The 19,921-nt window shown below is 28.1% G+C and overlaps 1 protein-coding gene across 3 annotated transcripts; it reads left to right on the forward strand.

The window, feature by feature from the left end:
* The first annotated feature begins 2 nt into the window (after positions 1 to 2).
* On the forward strand, positions 3 to 19,293 carry LOC112596126 (histone-lysine N-methyltransferase, H3 lysine-79 specific). Of its 3 annotated transcripts, none has more exons than XR_003114747.1 (17): positions 3 to 703; positions 1,580 to 1,620; positions 10,452 to 10,526; positions 10,627 to 10,690; positions 11,889 to 12,023; positions 12,092 to 12,277; positions 12,354 to 12,621; positions 12,685 to 12,791; positions 13,641 to 13,688; positions 13,879 to 14,098; positions 14,163 to 14,677; positions 14,742 to 14,951; positions 15,034 to 15,663; positions 15,735 to 16,078; positions 16,144 to 16,346; positions 17,210 to 17,316; positions 18,589 to 18,672. XR_003114747.1 is itself a non-coding variant. In XM_025341630.1 (17 exons), the coding sequence occupies exons 1-16, from the start codon at positions 626 to 628 to the stop codon at positions 18,978 to 18,980; spliced, it is 3,516 nt and encodes a 1,171-aa protein (XP_025197415.1). In that variant the 5' UTR covers positions 3 to 625; the 3' UTR covers position 18,981; positions 19,254 to 19,293. The 3 variants fall into 3 exon arrangements, 2 of the variants coding, with proteins under 2 accessions (XP_025197415.1, XP_025197414.1); XM_025341630.1 differs by lacking the exon at positions 17,210 to 17,316 and adding an exon at positions 19,254 to 19,293 and having other exon boundaries at positions 18,589 to 18,981; XM_025341629.1 differs by lacking the exon at positions 17,210 to 17,316 and having other exon boundaries at positions 18,589 to 19,157.
* The last annotated feature ends 628 nt before the right edge of the window (positions 19,294 to 19,921 follow it).

Below are 19,921 nucleotides of genomic sequence, written 5' to 3' on the forward strand. Positions count from 1 at the left end.
CAAATTAACGTCGTGCATGGTGTAATCAATACGACGGGCTTGTATTTCCTCCATGCCAGCAGACGGCCGACGATTGGTGGCACCGTATATCTTCGCTCATACACTTACGCACATGTACACACACACAAACAACGACTACACATCGAGACGCACATCGTCAGACCGAGACGCCATCTTATGGCCAAAGTGCGTTTATTTGTGTTGGGCCGACGTACGTGACGGATACGGTCAGCGTGATGGTGGCGGAAGCATTCGGGAAAGTAGTGTAAAATCGTGTTCGGGCCAGTCGGTGCACCATCGTCCATCACGGTCGCATCTTCACAACATCGTCTTGCTCGTCGCGCATTGTTTGTGGTGTCGTATTTAATTATCTTCCGTGTGTTTTTTTCATCCTCCCACCGAAAAATGTCGCGACCGCTGCCGTCCGTGTTCCGATCATCTCCGTTCCGATCGTCGGTTCGTTAGAGAGTATCGCGATTTTAATATATCATCGGCCGTCGCTCGTCGCGGTGTGTTGTGGCGCGCGCTAGTCTAGTGCGACCGTGTTCGTCGTTGGTGCAGTTTTAGTGCTTATTAGTGGTTTTGGTGCGCGTTCCGTATACCAGTATTTTCGAGCAGAGTCGAAATGGAACTGCGATTACACAGTCCTGTGGGCTCAGAACCCGTAGTTTACAAATGGCCTATGATCATAGGCAGAGGATCGGTAAGTAATGACTATGATAACATTTCGCGCGGTGTGATGATGGTAACGCTCATCCGAGACGGCGGAGCTATGCCGCTGACGGATAACGACAAGTTAACCACTATTCGCGGGCAAAGACACGCAAAATGATAACCGTTGGCGTTTTCCAAACACAAATATTCGTGGTCAACGTTACGCTGTAACGATGAAAACGTAACTGATCCGTGATAATGTCGATTTGTGTTGTGATGGCGGTTCAATGAACTCTGCTGTACACGTCCCGATAGAGTTGTATTATGTGTGTGTGAGTGTATGTATATTCATATATACGTATGTATATAATTTTCTATTCGATATGATAGCATCATAATTATCCGTTCGAATATTATTTGAGGTATCCTATTTATTTATTTTTTGATTTTTTCGTCATGTATTAGATGCAATACATTATTTTCTATGAAAAACTTGCGCTTACGAGACAACTTTTGGGTGTAATAATTAGAAATGCTAACATTGCTATCCGTGATAGGTTGGTATTGTAAACGGTTCTACTGTCAAAACGCGCATGAAGGTAATCCATCGATAACAATTATTGATTGTAATGACTATTTTTGGTCAGCTTATCGTTATTAATACTACATTCTAGATAATATTATCATAACGTAATAGCTATGACGTTTTTGTGTTATTTGTTGAATCATGGATCGTTAGTACTAAATGTTAGCATAACAATTACAAGTATTTAACAATTCGTGAATGAATGAGTTTTGAATTTTTGTGGGGGGAGAACTTCTGGCTTCTGTGAATTTGTCATTATCATTTTAAAAACCAATAGTGTAATTAATAGGTACTAAAATTACTATCCGATATTAACGATTGTATTATTTTTTGTTTTAGGACAAGCACGATGGTGCACTGGGAATTATAGAAACAATAAAGTGAGTAACAAAGTAACAATTATTCATTTTTACCTATGTAACTTGTGATTTTAATTGCATACGTGAGTAAACATATTTTTCAACTGCTTGATGTTTTTAATATTAATTCTCTGTCGTGTGTAATGCAAAACGTTTTGATTACCATCATGATAAAATCTTTTATTTTTACAATTGAGTAATAGAATTATTATTTATATGGTTTTTCATTAGAACTTCCCCTTTTAATTGTTAAATGATCAATGTATCAGTAAATTTAAATTTTAAAGTTTTTTCTATCTTGATTAATTTATTATTTATTTATAACTCGACCGTTTGTTTAAATCTTTTAAAATTAATGTTGATAAATGATAAATGCCTATTGTGTATTTTATAAAATTTTAATAAACTAAACCATTAAGATTAAGGATCTGAATAAAACCTATCCAAAGCTATATTTCTGTTATAGATTAAATACTAGTACTGATTCAAGTAATTTAAATATGAAAAAATGGCATTTATTAACAATAATGCATCATTTAGTAATGTGCTACAGAATTAGCATAATAATATTATCTGCATTATCTGCTATATTTGGTACGCGCATTTTACTCATAATTATTGTCACTTGTCAGTATATATACTGATTTATTCTGTAATATTTTCACAATTTTCTTTGTCGCGATATTTAATAAAAACAATTAGGTTTTTGTATAAATATTACTCGAATTATTATTATACTGATGTTATTTAAAAATGTATCACGTTATACATTATATTTGCAATACCTACTGTAACCGTAGAAAACGTTAAAACCAAAAAAACCGTCGTTTTGGACGCACGTTTATTGAATTATATAGTTATTTTAATTAATGGCCATAAACGCGGGAACGGGTTATTCACAAATTTCCGATACATTGACCTTGCGCACGATTTTTTTACACACTAATAATAGTTTTTGTGTAATAGCACTTCCTGTCGAATACTTTTCGTGTGATTTGTAAAATTTTAAAAAATTACGCTTACAAGGATAATATTTTTTCCATGTTCCCGGCCACTGCATGTAATGTATAGAAATGGTATGGAGAAGGAGATCGTTACCGATTTATTATAGACACAGACTAGCAGTTTAGGAGGCCACAAACCGGTTGTATCATCGGTTTAACGAACTCTGTCATAGCTATTGCTATTATGATCCATCTCGTGTGGTTACGGCATTTATATTTTCGCCGATCATCTCTGCTAAAATATTATAATGCATTATTTTTATTTTACACGTTTCTAACCGTAATAATAAATGTATGTATAGTTACGTAACCGACGATTGCTGATAATAGTGATGTATAATATCTTGTTTTGGAATTTCTTTAGGACAACAATTTTTTCCATTTTCTTCTGTGACCAATTGGAGGTCGACATTTTGTAATATTTACGACCCTTAACCCCCTCAAATAAGGACTGTTTCTGTCATATATAACTATAACAATTCGCATTACCATTATTTATTTACCTAATACCTACTATAAATATTACAATACATGTATTGGCTGGAAAAAAGATTATGTTATCGAACATGTATGTGGCTGTAAAATATATAACAATATAGAAGATATGAACAAAAATTACGTGCTGGTTGCTGGACACGCTGTGGGTGAAAAAGGAGAAAGACGCACAAGGCACAACAATAGCACAGCGTGTACATTATTCAGTATAACAAAAGAGGAAGAAGACCAAAAAAAAAAATTCAAAACTAAGAAGAAACCTTGGTCGGAAACAACCGGTGCTGATGCATTTTGATATTATTTTACCCCGCCCCGTTCACTTTTTAACCAATACAACGAAATTGTATGTACTATGTTATTTTTTGCCTCCCGTTTTTCGGAGTATACGACAGACGTTTTTTCGTCGTCGCACGCGCGTTTAAATTTTCTTCTTGGCGCACGTCATTCAATCGTTTTGCCGGCCGGCCGGGCAGGAGAGCGATGACCGTGGTTGCTCGGGGCCAATAACACTGCTGGCATCTTTCAAGGACACGGTTTGGCGGTAACCCCCCTGATCAACCGGATTCGTGAATAAAAATTCCTATTGTCTGGTCGATAAAAAAAAAATTATCTTTTCATATATTATTGCATTTTGCCTGTTTTTTTTTTGTTTTGTTTGGTGGGTGCGCTCTAAACGAGAAGAGTTCGTCCCGCGTGCTTTTTCGTATTTTTCGTCTGCATTCGAATTATATCTTGTTGACAACGACTACGATTGTCTGATGTAAACGGCCGTATAGAAGGTAGCAGGTGTAATTTTTGTTCTGCTGTTATTTTTACCCCATTGGAATTATTTAGTATTTCATTAACTGAATTGTTATTAAAATGACTATTGTGTTAATGAAAAAATTATTTTAAAAAACAATTAAGTACGTCATTTCAAATATACCTGTGACGAAAAACCTAGCTAAAATGTATACAACTCTAATCTAAACGTTTTACACGAAACAAACTAGATAATACTTTCTCAGACGTAATTATTACAAATAACCTCGTACACCTACGTGCTCGACAGTCGTCACGTGTAGTTTTACTTATTAGGTTTATTCTTATTTTATTTTGAAAATAAAATATATTCAATGAATATTAATGAAGTTCATAAGCTACTTATTTATTTTTTATTAAATAGCTTTGTATAACTAAATATTTTTAATAAATAAATTACTTATCAGAATAGGTGCTTGTTATTTTAAAGTTGGTTGCATTCGTGTTAATCAACTTGGTTTTTTGTTGCAAAAACTGTTTTAAAAAAATGTATTTATTTATACAATAGTTTATCATATAGATTCATTGATTTATTATAATCTATCAAATTAATATGTACAATTTTCTCTAGTAATAACTTAATAATATAATTATTTAAAAAAATATGATAACATACAGTTAATTAAAATTTAAAACATGGTTAAATAATATTTAGTTGACACTGTACAAAAGTTATTTATCTTAAACACGTTTATTACATTTTGTGATCCTTAACTTATTTATATAAATGTTATTCATTATTGTATTTGATTAAATTTGCATTCTAACTTAGAATTATTGCCTTAAATAGACAATAGTATAATTTTCGATGATAAATAGATGCTTTTTAAAAACTTAAGTTAATTTAATCCTACACGTATTTATTTATTACTATGACCTATATTAGCTTTAGATTATTGTAGATTATAGTATAAAAATAACAACTTAAAAGTTTGAAAAAAGCATATTATTTGCAATGAAAATCGCATTTCGAGTGTGTGTAAATGTAACAAGATAATAATTGTTACTTTAGTCAACTTATTTATTTAATATTATTTGTTTTGATGTTTCCGTCTTTGAAAATTATAATATTAAATTTAATTCTTTTAAACACCACATACTCATGATTTTCTAATAACTCAGTATAACAATAAGAATGTTATTAGTAATTAACAAAATTAAACTATTTACATTCGTGTAAATTAATAGTTCATTTGTTTATTTTTCTAGTCATTTTTAAAAACATAATTATTTGAAAAACGAAGTCATTGTATTTAATTACGTTTTTGTTTAATAAAATTAATGATATTGATATATACGAATACCAATAGTTAAAAGACTAAATACTAGTATTATGTAAAAACTTTTTAAGACGTATATTGCAAGTTTATAATTTTGTATTTCAATACATATTTACTTTTTTACTAAATCATAATGAATGTTTCTAGTTTTCTACTTACATAATAACATTTCACGTAGTAATAAGATAACTAAAAAATTAATAGAATTATTATAATTTAAATATGAATATTGTGTTTAATTAAATTTCTATATTATTCTAATATAATATCAAATTTAAATGATTTTATACAAAAGTAAAAATGTTTAGTAGATTTACACAAAACTATTGAAATTTGTTTCATAAAATTTAATGCACCTTTTAAAAATTTAAATTGTTTGGTTTTAAGAGCAAATAATTTAAAATATATAGAATTTGTTAGTTAAAATCAAAAACATATCTAAAGAACTTTTATATTTAATTTATAGTATTTTTACATTGACCAATTTTATTTTTTGTACTTTTCAATAATTTACTGATATAAGATAGATACATTATTATAACTTCTTACTACTCTTTGTATTCAAATTAAATAAATAAATTTGTATTTCTTTTTTATTAAACCGTAGTATTCTTTATCGTGTCAACTATTGTAAATCTAGGTCAACTGATAAATATGTATATATATTTAAAATAATAAAAAGATAAACAATTATTACTTCATATATATACAATTCACGTATGTACTAGATTTAGGCTTGGCATGGAAGGATTACTTAATAAAATTACTTGGTATTTTATAATCTCATGTTTCACATTTATTTATAGGTAGATATTTAAATCAATTTATTTTTATCAGGTTTATCTGTTATTAATTATTATTATCGGCACACTTTAGAAATATTAAATATATTTTAATTATCATTAACTATTAAGTATTTGTACTTATTATCGTATGATCTATGAAAGGTGTAAACTTTTTTTTTAACAGCAAAATACATTTTGTGTATAGTTTTCAGGTTATCTCTCAGGTAAATTTTTCTTCGTTTCCTACGACTTTTAACTAAATATAAAAATATTAGCATGATAAAAATAATACTAAAATAACATTGAATATCATCTACTGTTAAACGCGTTTAGTGTCTGTTCAAATTCAGTTATAAAAAACGAGTATTTTCAATCAATTAAACGTTACGTAATATAAAAACGTGGATAGACTGTTAATTCAACTAATAATTTATTTCTTAAATTCGGTTATGAATTCATGGTGATGTACTGTATTATATATTGATCAGGTGCGTAAATTTTTCAGTTTTTTGAACCAAATATTACATGTATATTATAATATATTATCATAACGGTTTTGATGTTTTGAAGCTAGATCTTCAAATTTTGTGAACGAGAGTTGTCGATAATATTACCGTATTTTTTCCGCGTAATTAAAAAAGATTACATTATTGCCATACGTTTTCGTTTAGTGAATAATATTATTTTTATCATTATATTATGCTAACTGCGTTCACTGTTGCGAATTATTATTGTTGTTGTTGTTGTTTAATTCGTCGTCGTTGGAGAAATGTCCTAGAAACTTCTCTATAACGTCGCGGTTTATAACGGTTTTTTCTTTTTTTTTTCCGTGCTACGGACGCGTTATTACTATGCAGTAGAGAGTGCAGTGGCACCTGTGCTCTCTGCGCTAGTGGTGGTGGCTAAGGCACTACACGTAGTTCGAGACCGGTTTTCTATGTTTCGTTGCATAACGGTCCGTGGTCACAACTAACAATTTATATGTAGAATAATAATATTAGTTATTGTGGTATTAATACTAGTAATACTAATAATTATTACACACATACGTATATATATTATAATATAGTTGTCGGCATCGGTGACAGGTATTATCCACCGTCGCAACGGATGGCGATTACCGCAGTTGCAATGATTACAACTATATTATTATTATTATTATTATTATTATTATTGTTTATTATCAATAATAATAAGACTGTTATAGTTGGTCTTGTCGCGACCGTGGAGTGGAGGGGTCGTTCCACTCCATCGTCGTCACCTAAAACCATGTATTAAATGAAATATTATGACGTAGATTTGAATCGATTTATCATGATGATAATATTATTATTATATTGATATTAAGCAATGCGTACGTACGGACGGTCGGCGCTCACAACCATCGTTACCTGCTCGGCTAGGCAGGAAACAGTGAAACCGTTGAATTGTGCGCGGGCCGGCCGAGAGAAAGGAAATCACGAGGTCACGCGCCAAGCCCTCGGGGCCGTAGTCGCGGGATGAGCACTAGCACACCACCACCAGCAGCCCGATTACGCATATATTTTTATGTTATTTTACATTATCGATCGGCAGCGAGGCCCTCGACCTCGGCGCTCGGAAGTGTCTGCGCGGACTACCGCCAACAACCCCGGACGGTTGCAAGCGTGTACGACTACAATACCGTGGCCGCATTCTCGGGTGACGTCACGGAAGTGTGTGCCATTCTCTCGGCGAGGGTTACAATCCCCTATTACGCGATTGTGATTGTTCGTTTCGTCGGGGCGCGAGTTTGGTGTACTCCATTTCAGTGATCACCCGAATATTTTTGTCTTGTATAAGGGAAGTAACGTTTCGTTGTTTTTATTCATTTTGCGTGAATTCCAAGTCAACGTTTTCTGTCGTTAGTTATGAATATTATTCTATCTTCAGACGAATTCGTTTGAAATATCAAACCCTCCCCTCTGGTCTTATTTTATTGACGACAGATGGCAAAAACTCAGAAAAGATCCTTGTGATTTCCGGCGCCCACGCTCTCCCCTGCATTGACTGCATTATGTATATTTAATATTGTATAATATCCCGTCGGCAATGTTATATGTATGCGTTGGTACACTTTAAACGCGGCGCATATCAAAACGGTGGCCCAGTCAGTACCGTTTGTGTAAACGATGAAAAAACTCGTTCATTGATTATCGTTTTAAAACTCCATGTCTGTATTCTTTAACAACTTTTAAATAATTATAATACATATCTAATATTAACTATAATTAGATTTGGTGCTATGCCTAAAACAATTTTATTAGTTAATGTAATTGGAGAATTTATAGCATTATTGTCTGGATAATTGAAAGTATCTATTTTTACATCAACGTGAAAATAATATAATATTAGAACATAAAAATTATAAAAAAAACATTAGACAATTATTATTTCCTAGTTTGAAGTGTTTGAACTATTTCATGTTTTATCCTGGGTGTATTTATAAAATTCATTCCTATTATAGAAGTAGAAATATATTTTGAAATAGACTAGATTTTAATAGTGATTAAAATATTTTGTATGTAAACATAATAAACTTTATAAACTTGGAAAAGTTATTAATTTTTTTTATACTATAATATATTGTATAGACTATAGGTAGTACTTTCATTATAATATGGTATATTTTTAAAATTAATTTTCTGGCTAAAATATAAAAATAAATATTTACATTTTAATTTTTTATATTATATTTAGGGTTATCATTCTATATTTATTACAATAACTTATTATTTATTATGATTTATTTCAAACTATTTTTCAATATAATGAATGAAGGGTGACGATTACAAATTATCTAATAAAAAATTACTCTGTGTGACCCATACTAACTCTCAAACTTGTGACCTGTGTATTATTTAGTATTGATACTTTGTTATCAATGTTATATATTAAAATATATTATATTATTTCTAAGTATTTTTGTCGTATTGTGTTTAAATATATAATGAAATAATAACTCACAAAGTTATTTTATTTAACTTTAACAATGTAACGTACCACGTGTCTATAGTGTGTATGGCAAGTTAATTAGATATATTTAATAGTTATTTGCCTTCCGGGTTTTTAATATATTATGTTTTTTTCAATGTCACATGTAAACGCACCTGTTGCTGCGGTTTATGGCAGGATACATTTCTTGTGAATAGGAATTATGTTTCAGCAAATTATTTGCTGAATCCGTGTTTTAAAAATTATCATCTTGTACAGGCCATATTTTAACATTTTTTACAAAATGTCCTTGTAGCTATAATATATGTAGGTATATAATAAATTTTAGTTTTTGGTATTTGCGTAACTTATGGATACTTACAGCTTACTGTTAATAATCACTGTAAATGTCATATTCTGAATATTTTACGCAACATTAGTCAATAAATATATCAAGATTCGTTTACTAGTTATTTGAAAATTTATTTATTTTATTAGAATATTCTAAAAATAATGTTAATGATCATGACGTGACAGAGTTGCAAAAAAGTATTTTTCTACTATTTTACGGTTTATTAATGATAACATTTTTTTCAAAATAAACTGCGCAAATCACTGTTACAAGGACAACTTAACGTTATCAGCGTCGTAATTGTTACCAATATGTTTTACTATGGAAAGAAAAAAAATCTCATATTAACCTTGGCCTCGATTCCATGTTATTATGCATTTTGTGCATCAAGTTCACAAATTGCAGTAAATTATGAGCAAAAATAACGATTACCATAATAATGTACTACTCACATATCGATTGATTTGAAAATAATACAGGCTTGTTTAACATTAGACGCAGTATTTCGAAAAGTATTAAAGTTTATAATATTTGTTTTCATAATTAAGATCTTATTTCTAGAATCTAAATTAAAATACTACGATACTCCATTAATAAAAGCATTATACATTCCTGCATTCCAGGAAATCCTCTCATCATAGGCTTTATCCACGGAGGTGATGTAGAGATCTTCTTTTCTTATTAATTGAATTAACTTAAAGCTGAGTATCACTAATAAATGGCTTCTTAATCACGTAATCAAATTGTTTATTATTATCATCTCATTTAAACTGATTATATTAAATTGTATAGATTATAATATATTACTTGTAAAAATTTAAAAATGAAAATTTTTACCGTTAATATTATTTAACTTATTTTGTTTTTATTTCATATTAGTCAGTGTGGAATTTTGGTACATAAAAATCGAATTATGAACGATTTACATACTTTTTTTAAATTTTTATTACATTACATACTATCTGTAAATCTGTATAATAAGCATGTCTGAGGATTTACAATAACTTCAATTATGATAAAAACTAGTTTGTCATTGTTCGCAAATATAAAACATAGAAAATATTTTAAAAATATGAAAATTACTTTCTACTCATCAAATTAATGAATGTCTAAATATGAAATCGATGTCCTTTATAAGAATTCGTTATATATTGGGAAAATTCATTATTACTTTTTCTTACAGATTAGTGTTGGATGACTTCCCTGATATGAAGATCCCTCTAGAAAACAACATACTTTGCAACTATGACACAAAATCGTAAGTTATTGATTTATCTTGTATTTATAACTATTACCATTAATGTCATTGTGTCAATTATTCAAGATTAATCATTTTTTTTATGTATTTTCTGTTGTAGATACGACAGCATGAAGTCTTTGTGCGACAGGTTCAACAAGGCTATTGACAGCATGGTCCAAATGGTAAATAGAAAATTGAAAAAATATCGATTTTTTTCCCTATGATCTGTATTCAAAGGGTTGTATTTTAAATGGGTGCCATTTTTTGTGGGGTGACAATAATATAGGGTGTTCGTATTTATCGAAAATGTCTACGTGACCTTATCCTTGTAATAAACGATGCTGGTGTTCCATAATACCTAACTATAATTTATGACGTGATTTCTACAGTGTTGCCAAACTTAATTGAAAAAAATCAACTACATACCAGACTGACACTGGAAAAACAAAATAATAAAATAAAATTCTATAAGTATATATTTATTATTTATTAAAAGAACGTAGCAGATGTAATATTTGCTTTTCCTAAACCACTTCATTTTAACAGTTTTTTTAATAATTATATACTGGTTATTACGATACCCTACTTCCTATATAATTTTAATCAACGACAAGATATTTTATAAAAAATTATTATAATAGATCGTGATCATGAACGGCTGCAGCACAAGCAGCTGTTCCCTTCTGTGCTGTCTTTGGTATACCCAGAGCAATCCCTACATTACATTGTAACGTTATTTACAACCTGCGTATTTGGCAGTCCCACCTGCCTTTGCCAGATGTATGTTAAGCTATGGTATTTATATTTCTCCTTATTGTATATTTCGCTGTAAAAGTATACATAATATAATAATATGTAGAATGTTGGCTTATAAAACATTATATTTTAAATTTTTTCAAAAATGTTGGTAATATTAAAATGAGATTTTCTATTTGTGTGTAATGCACTTAAATTTTAGTCATTGAGAGAATATGTCTTAACATGTCCCAATATGTCCTATTTTCTAATCTAAGTTATTTTGGAAAATAAAAAACATAGTAGCTTACTACGTAACTAGTATAAATAAACATTTAAAATACTCATATAATTCTATAAAACGATATATCACAAATTAGTTATTACTAATTATTGTAATATATTAATATATTATCAAAGTATATTTAGTCTTCTTAAAAAAAAAAATAAAAATATTTTGTTTTATGAGTAAATCGTGGAGTAAACTATGTAAGTAATCCATTTTTATGGGAAATCTATAGAATTAGTGAAAGAAGTATTCAGGCAGAAAAATCCTCTTAACTTTCTATGATTTTTTTTTCAAATTAAAACTTTTATACTTCCTGGTTAAAGATAATTAATATCAATAATTTTTTCATTTTATAGAATAAAGGAACTTCTTTACAAAAATTCAGTAAAAAAGCATCTAGAACTCTCCTCAGACACATAATTCAACAAGTGTATAATGTTTCTGTCACTGATCCTGATAAACTAAATCAATATGAACCATTTTCGCCTGAAGTATGTATAATGCTAAACTTATAATTTTTAATTTTATTTCATGTACCCCCTTTTTTTTTACTTTTTAGGTGTATGGAGAAACATCCTTCGATCTCATTTGTCAAATGATTGATCTGATTAACATTACGGAAGATGATATATTTATAGACCTTGGATCTGGTGTGGGTCAAATTGTTTTACAAATGGCAGCAGCTACTCAATGTAAAATCTGCTGGGGTGTTGAAAAAGCTGATGTCCCTTCATCATACTCAAAAGTAATGATAAACCAATATATTTCTCTTATATTATTATTTATTAAATTAATTGTATTGATTATGTGTTTCATTTTAGTTTATGCATTTAAATTTTCAAAAATGGATGTCTTGGTATGGCAAAGAATGTGGTCAATATCAACTTATAAAGGGCGACTTTTTGAGTGAAGAACATAGGGAAAAGATAACAAATGCAACAATTGTATTTGTGAATAATTATGCATTTGGACCACAGGTAGACCATATGTTAAAACAACGATTTGCAGATCTTAAAGATGGAGCCAGAATAGTGTCTTCAAGATCATTTTGTCCACTTAATTTTCGAATGTCTGAACGCAATTTAAGTGGTAAGTAAATTAGTTTTTTTATTTTTTATTTTTATCATTAATTTATGCTTGTTATTTTAATAGATATTGGAACTATAATGCATGTATCAGCAATGGAGCCTATAACTGGTTCAGTTTCTTGGACTTGTAACCCTGTAAAGTATTATCTACATGTTATTGACCGAACAAAGGTAATTCATATTTTAAATTTTCACATTTTTATCTATCTTGATTTTATACTTAATATTAGCCATGAATATGATATAACCATACATTTTTGGTACATATTACTCACACATAAACGAACAATACCATTATTGATCTCATAAAACTAAGACAATTTTGTATTGTACATCTAAATTTCATAACAATATTTTATATATCACTATTAACTAGTGTTAAACTAGTGAAAATTCTGAACATTTGTATTTATAGATTTCATTTAAGCCTATAAATAAATAAATCTTTTCTTTATTAAAAAAAAAAAATGTAATTCAGCTGAAGATGTATTATTATTAAATGATAAATAGTCAATTTAGAAAATTATATTTTAAAAAACCTAATTAAGTATTGTTGTCTAAAATAAATTTATTTATATCTTGATAAAACTATTTTTTTGTCTATTAAATTTGATTCTCTTTAAATATTGTAATTATGGTAAATTGTGTTCTATTGGTGCTTAAATTTTACTACGCATTACATATTTTGACTGGTAAGACATTAGTAAACTGTAATATTTTGTTTTGATAAACTTTAATTATTGATAAATATTTGATCATCAAATTAAAATAACTATTTTATAGTTATACAAAATATATATTTGTGTATATTAAATATGTATTAATTTAATTTTAATGCTATTTAATCTTTACTTAAATTATAATTTTGTATATTTAACTAGTTGATGAATATTTTTTCTATTTATTATAGTTTATTATTTCAAAGTTTACCATTGATTTTATTTTTTTTCAAATGGTATTTAGTTGTTTGTTTAAAGTTTATTTTTTTTTTTTTTTTTTTTTTTTTTTTAATGTCAACAGCTCGAGCGGTATTTTACTCAAAATAAGCCTCCCGTTTCAAAATCAAGGGTAATTAAACAGCAAAATGTCTATTGAGTAAAATTAATGTTTATGTTTTTAATAATTATGACTCATAAAACATTTATTTTATTCATTTTATTTTTTCCAATCTGCAATATTGTCCACTTATGAACAGCATTCATCGAAAGGACATGCAGTTTTATTTTTAAAGACGTTTCTAAAGTATTATTAATTCTAGGTGAATGGAGATAAACAAAAATTAACAACTACCATTTCTGTTAATAATTGTTCATCTGATGATACAGACTCATTGTTTAGTACTTTAAATGGTGATAGTGTAGATGGAAGTGCTACAACTGGATTGACATCAGATAAAACTACAACTAACAACAATGGACAAAGTGCATGGTCAGATCAAGGTGGGCAAAATAGTGAGGAAGAAAACGATAATAACACAGGTACTTTAGTGTAATAATCAAACATCATTGCATATTTTTAATTAATTTAAACTATTTTTTATAGACAATCACAGTAGAACTACTCGTAAAGTAATGAAGCGTAACACACCACGGCGGAGTCGTAGTTTCAAAATTGCTCCGACTGCATATTTAAACCGATCACATTCTGAAACAACTGTTTCTGAAAAAAAGACTGTAGAGAAAATTGCAAAAGGAAAACGAGTTGTTTCTACTAATCGTAAACAAAAGGCTAAACGAAAGCCACCAAAACGTAATGTTAAAATATCAGCGTCTCTAAATTTATTACATAGTGAGACAGTATTAAGTACTACACCAGAAGTATCAATGAGTATCAAAGAACCTCCAAAAGGTTGTGTTGATCACACTTTAACTTCAATTACGGGAGTGGGAGCTGGATATGCAGCTACTCATACAGAACTTCCTCCACCCACTGGAGATATTCCATACTCATTACAATTACTTTTGGATGATTATAAAGAAGGTTTTATGAACATGATTAATATGTTTAAGACCCAAAAGTTCCGTGAAGATGTTGAAGCACAAATAAAGACTGAAAAGGAAGAATAATAATAAATAATTTATTTTTATCATATTTATACTTACAAGTCATTTATTATTTTAGGAAAAAAAACAAAATTTAAACATGAAAATAAATCAAATAAAAAAACAAATTGACCATCTGATTAAAGATAGCTGTAGTCTATTAAAAACTCGTATGAAGGAACTTGATATTTATCCCACTAATACCACAGGTGATGTTTTAACAGCAGCGAAAGTAATTGTATTGCGCCATAAAGATTTACAAACTAAAGTGGCTAAAATTAAAAATGAAGTAAGAAATTGAATATTTAAAACTAAACTTATTTTTAAAAAAATGTTTAATAAAATAATATATTCAATATTTATTTTTATAGACAAATGTATTGGAGAATCAACATTGGGATTATTACTGTAAAAGAGCTGCTGAGGTAAATGCTGTTGGTACTCCTGGACATTTATTAATACATCAAACTGATAACTCACCTGATCAAGAAATAAATACCCAACGTTTATTAATGACTGAACTTATGGTCAATCGAAAAAGAAAGCATGCTTTGTCTACAACTATTGAAGGAGTCAAAACTGAGATTGATAACTTAGAAAAACAAAATACGTCAAATAAGTTCAATAGTTCTTTAGTGAATCAAATGTGTAACAATAAAAAATCAAGAATTCGCTCCCAAGACTGGCCAGAAGTGCCAGACATAGCTAGAATTGATGAGAAAAATCCAGAAATTCTGGCACAAAAAATATTAGAAACTGGTAGACAAATTGAAGCCAGAAAAATAATTGAAAATGGTAGACAAGTTGAATTATCGACGCGATATCAACGCTCAAATAAAATCTATAATAGAAATTCATCAGATACCCCACTTAAGGTGCCTTTTTATGATGAACATGTCAAAGATCTCATTACAAATGCTTTAAATGAACCATCATCTAAAGGACCAGATTATACTATGGTATCACCTGCTAAAGTTGCTTTACGAAGGCATTTATCACAGGTAAAGTAAAACGATTATTGTGTGTTATGTTAAATTGTATATTTACAACTAATCAGTTATATTATTTTTAGGAAAAAATTTCACCCAGTCCACCAATACAGCAACAAAATGTTATAACAAGAACAATTGGTGATGTACTTAATAATGAAATTGAAAGATGTTTGGAAATGGACAGGCATAATCGAACATTAGAAATAAGCAATCAGTCCATAATTAATGCTGTTGTACCATTATTCATGCATAATAGAAACAATGATACCACTCAAGCTATAAATCAGACATTGCCTTCAGAAAAACGTTCGTTTATGTACATACCATTACCAAAAGCTGAACTGAAACCATACCAAGAATCTTTATTTAGTGATGATATCCCTCCACCTCACTTAACCACTCTTAAAGAGGAACCAGTTGAAGGGTAATTGTTGAATGTTAATTAAAATTTGAATAATATTTAAAAAAATATGTTATGTTGTTAATTAGACTGGCTGCATCGTTGCATGATCGACTATTAGATAATGATGGAGATGATAGTAATGGTGATGAAGGCTTGTCATTGAAAGAAGAAAAGACTGAATCCGACACTCAATCACCACATAGAACACTCAAACGTAGTTCTGAATCACCTGGCCCACTGAATGTTAAAAAAATGACACCTATGTCTGACAGACTCCCCTCTGAAGAAGGTATTTCATTTTAACTATTTCATCCACACTTGTTTTAGATTTTGGTTTTGGCGTGTAATTTGAATTCGTTTTCATATTCAACTTCCAAATAGATGTTTTATTTTTCTATCAGACAATTGCCTGATTGTTTTAATGTTGTATTTAGCTTGGCTTAACCTACACTTAAACATTTTCACAGACATGATATTTATAGTCTTGTAAACTGTATTTGTTTTAATAATTTAAAAATATTAAACAGTGGTGGTGGCCATATGCAATTAAAAAAATCATTTTTATTGGAGAAAATCAGATATTTTTATATTTTTAATTTTTACTATTCTACTACTACTACTACTATTATTATTATGATTATTATTATTATTATTATTATGATTATTATTATTATATTATTGTTATTATTATAATTATTATTACTATTACTATTATTGTGATTATTGTTACTATTGTGAATATTTTATTGTTATTATTACTGTTATAACAACAATAACAACCACTACTACTATTATTGATTTTATTTATAGAATAAACTTAAAAACTATATAAAATTGATAGTTTTATCTCGACTGCCCAATGGCTAAACTTTTACAAACTCATTATCCTCTTGTTTTTAATACTCCCAAATACATTTAGTCTATTTTATAAATACTTTTGATCATTCTTACTGCTACAATGATTGTAATTAAAATATTTTATTAAATTTATATAATATCACAACTACACAATTATTTTTTACTATTATTATCAATACAAAGAAAACAATTTTCAACCAATTACTAATGATTCTTATGGAGTAATTTATTTACACTCATTGCATGTTTTGCTGGTTTTTTGTTGCTTGTCACGCTTATTAATTTCTATTTTAGGACTTAATACTCGTACTCTAAAGTATGCTGCAAGAAGTATTATTTAGCTGTAAAAATAGAGACTTTAGCTGGCCTAATGGAATTGGATTACATAGTAAAATATTAAGGTGAGTGCACTGCATTGCGTTGTACAATACACAGTATTTTATTTTGGCATGTTTATGTTGTTTGTAAAAAGTAATTATTTTATAAAATCTTAAAATTTTACTTTTTGTTTTTTTTTTTTTTTGGTTTGGTGCACGTTAAGATTACAATAAATTTTTATTACAATAAAAATATATTTTTTTTTAAGAGGGTACATCCACATTTATTCGTTTTAAGTGTATAACAGTAGTTTATGTTTGGCTTCATTAGGTTAAATATTTATGTGACCTATTATTAAAACTGAGGTAAAAATATTGTATGTTGAACATGAATTTTCACAATACTTGATTTTTGAATGATTTATTATGAATAAAAAATATTACAATTTATTGCTTATTTTGTTGAAAAATTAATTATTAATAAAATCTGATGATCAAATGATAATTTCCTTATCTTAAAATTTGAAGGTATCAATTTACCATAATATTAAAACTAGTAAAGCTAAACATGAATTTTTAATGCGCTCGTAAAACAATAATAAATGCAAGTTTGTGTCTTTCTTAAATATAAATATTTTGTAATTTTGAAGTTTTTTTTTTTTTTTTTAACAAATAACTGTCAGTGGTTTTAGATTAGTAGTTAATTCATTGTTTAAAATTTATATTTTTTTTTTTTTTGTTTATACAATTTTTAAAATATATATAAACAGAAAAACAGAACAAGATACATTACATTTAATTTTATATTGACATTTTCAATAAACAATATTTAATATATTAAATAAGTCAAGGAGCAATTTGATTTTTTTTTGAATAAAATAAAATTTATTGAATACTTGATATTATATTATATGCTGTATAAATTAAAATTTGCTTATTAAATTTAAAAAATAGGTAGTATATTTTCAAAAATATGTCTTGATAAATTTTATATTTATTATACAGCTATATTTTAAGTTTTCTATTTTAAATTAGTTTACTATATTGATATTATCTAATATTCGTATTCATTTCTATAATAAAACAATATATTTGTTTGTGACACAAATATCTAGTATTTAGTATTATTGCATGCCTCTGGCTAAAATTTCTAAACTTCCCATAATATATTCTATTTATTTGTAAAAATCATTATACTTGCCATATTTAACAATATTCATTTTAATATTATTAAAACAAAACTAACTTTTTGCCTGGAAAAATCAATAATCTGAATATTTTAATCACAATAATATAACTATTGGTTTTGACTTTATTATCTAATCCTTATTTTACTAAAAATATGTCTACTTTTAGATGAGAAATGGAATGATCGCATTCGTGAAAGATTTGATAGCTTGGTAACATTTGCTTCACTTGAATTGGATAAACGACGCCGTAATAGTTCAGATGCTGCTGCCGCCAATACCAGTCCCGATAGTGGTATTGGTCACGGTGATCCACCACCTGCCTTACAGCCACCACCATCACCATCACCCCCATTTTCACCAGCTCCATTAGATGGACCATACAGTCCAGTGCCTGCTCCTACAGTGACTGCTCCAAACATACCATTAAGATATCAACGTCATACTAACCACAAAAAAAAGTCTTTTCGTGATAAATATCGGTCTACTGGACCTAAAGCTAAAACTTGGGCTGCTAAATGGATGGATGCTGAAATTCAAAGCACAAGCAATTTTTTTTAAAGCAAGTATTTATTTTACTAAAATTCCTTTTCCGTAACCCTATTAGTTCAAATTTAAATGTTTAAAATTGTTAAAAATAACTTTCTCACCCATAACAAACTTCAATTAATCTATTATATTATTTGTTCTTAAATTAAAAAATCCGAATTATGTTGTAATTTTCTTTTTAAATACAAAGTGGGAATTGATGTTATTTATTATAATTAAATCATTCATTCAATATAATTAATATTTTTGACTTAAAATCAGTAATCTAGATTTTTTTTAATACAGGTTCCTTGTTATTGTATTTTTCAACAGTACACATTTTTATTGAAGAAAAGTTAATAAATTATACTTTTGATGAATATATTTTTAAGCAATATTTTTAACTAACTTAGTTTGATTTGTTTACTGATTGTTTGATTATCATTAACTAGTATTTATTAATATTATTTATTCTTTTCTTTTCTTTTCTTTTCTTTTCTTTTCTTTTCTACTTTTTTTTTTTTTTTTTTTTATGTTATCCTATTTACTGATTTTAGAATAATAATTAATCAAATAAATAATCTATTCAAAATAAATATTCTGAGTAGAAATTAAGTACTTAAATTGTAAATAATTTAAAAATGTGTATAGTAAGTAATTATTAATTAAGCATCCCAAATACCATAGAAATAATGTGTTCTTTATTGTTTATTTTATTTTTTTTTTTAATATTGTTATTAATATAGGTACCTATAAAAATATTTTTTTGTCATAATCTGTGTCTCATCTTTTTTATTTATTTATTTATTTATTTTTTTTTTTTTTTAATTGTCCGTATAGCTTATCACTGCCTTTATATGGAGGCCCCCATATTTATAAATATGTACCTATAGTTCTATAAATTTTCAATTAGTTTAAACAATTTTTTTTATAAATGGGGGAAACTTAGACTTTTTCAGACATCTTTTTATAAT

Source organism: Melanaphis sacchari, unplaced genomic scaffold (assembly GCF_002803265.2).
Source record: "Melanaphis sacchari strain LSU unplaced genomic scaffold, SCAv2.0 Contig2_pilon_pilon, whole genome shotgun sequence".
Classification (NCBI taxonomy): Eukaryota; Metazoa; Arthropoda; class Insecta; order Hemiptera; family Aphididae; genus Melanaphis; species Melanaphis sacchari.

What these genes read in the sequence shown, in the direction of transcription:
- LOC112596126 (XM_025341630.1), top strand. Translation starts at nt 626, where the DNA reads ATGGAACTGCGATTACACAGTCCTGTGGGCTCAGAACCCGTAGTTTAC. An exon ending in GTCTGAACGCAATTTAAGTG is followed by an intron (nt 12,622 to 12,684) that starts GTAAGTAAATTA and finishes TTATTTTAATAG; the next exon opens with ATATTGGAACTATAATGCAT. An exon ending in ATGTTATTGACCGAACAAAG is followed by an intron (nt 12,792 to 13,640) that starts GTAATTCATATT and finishes TAATGTCAACAG; the next exon opens with CTCGAGCGGTATTTTACTCA.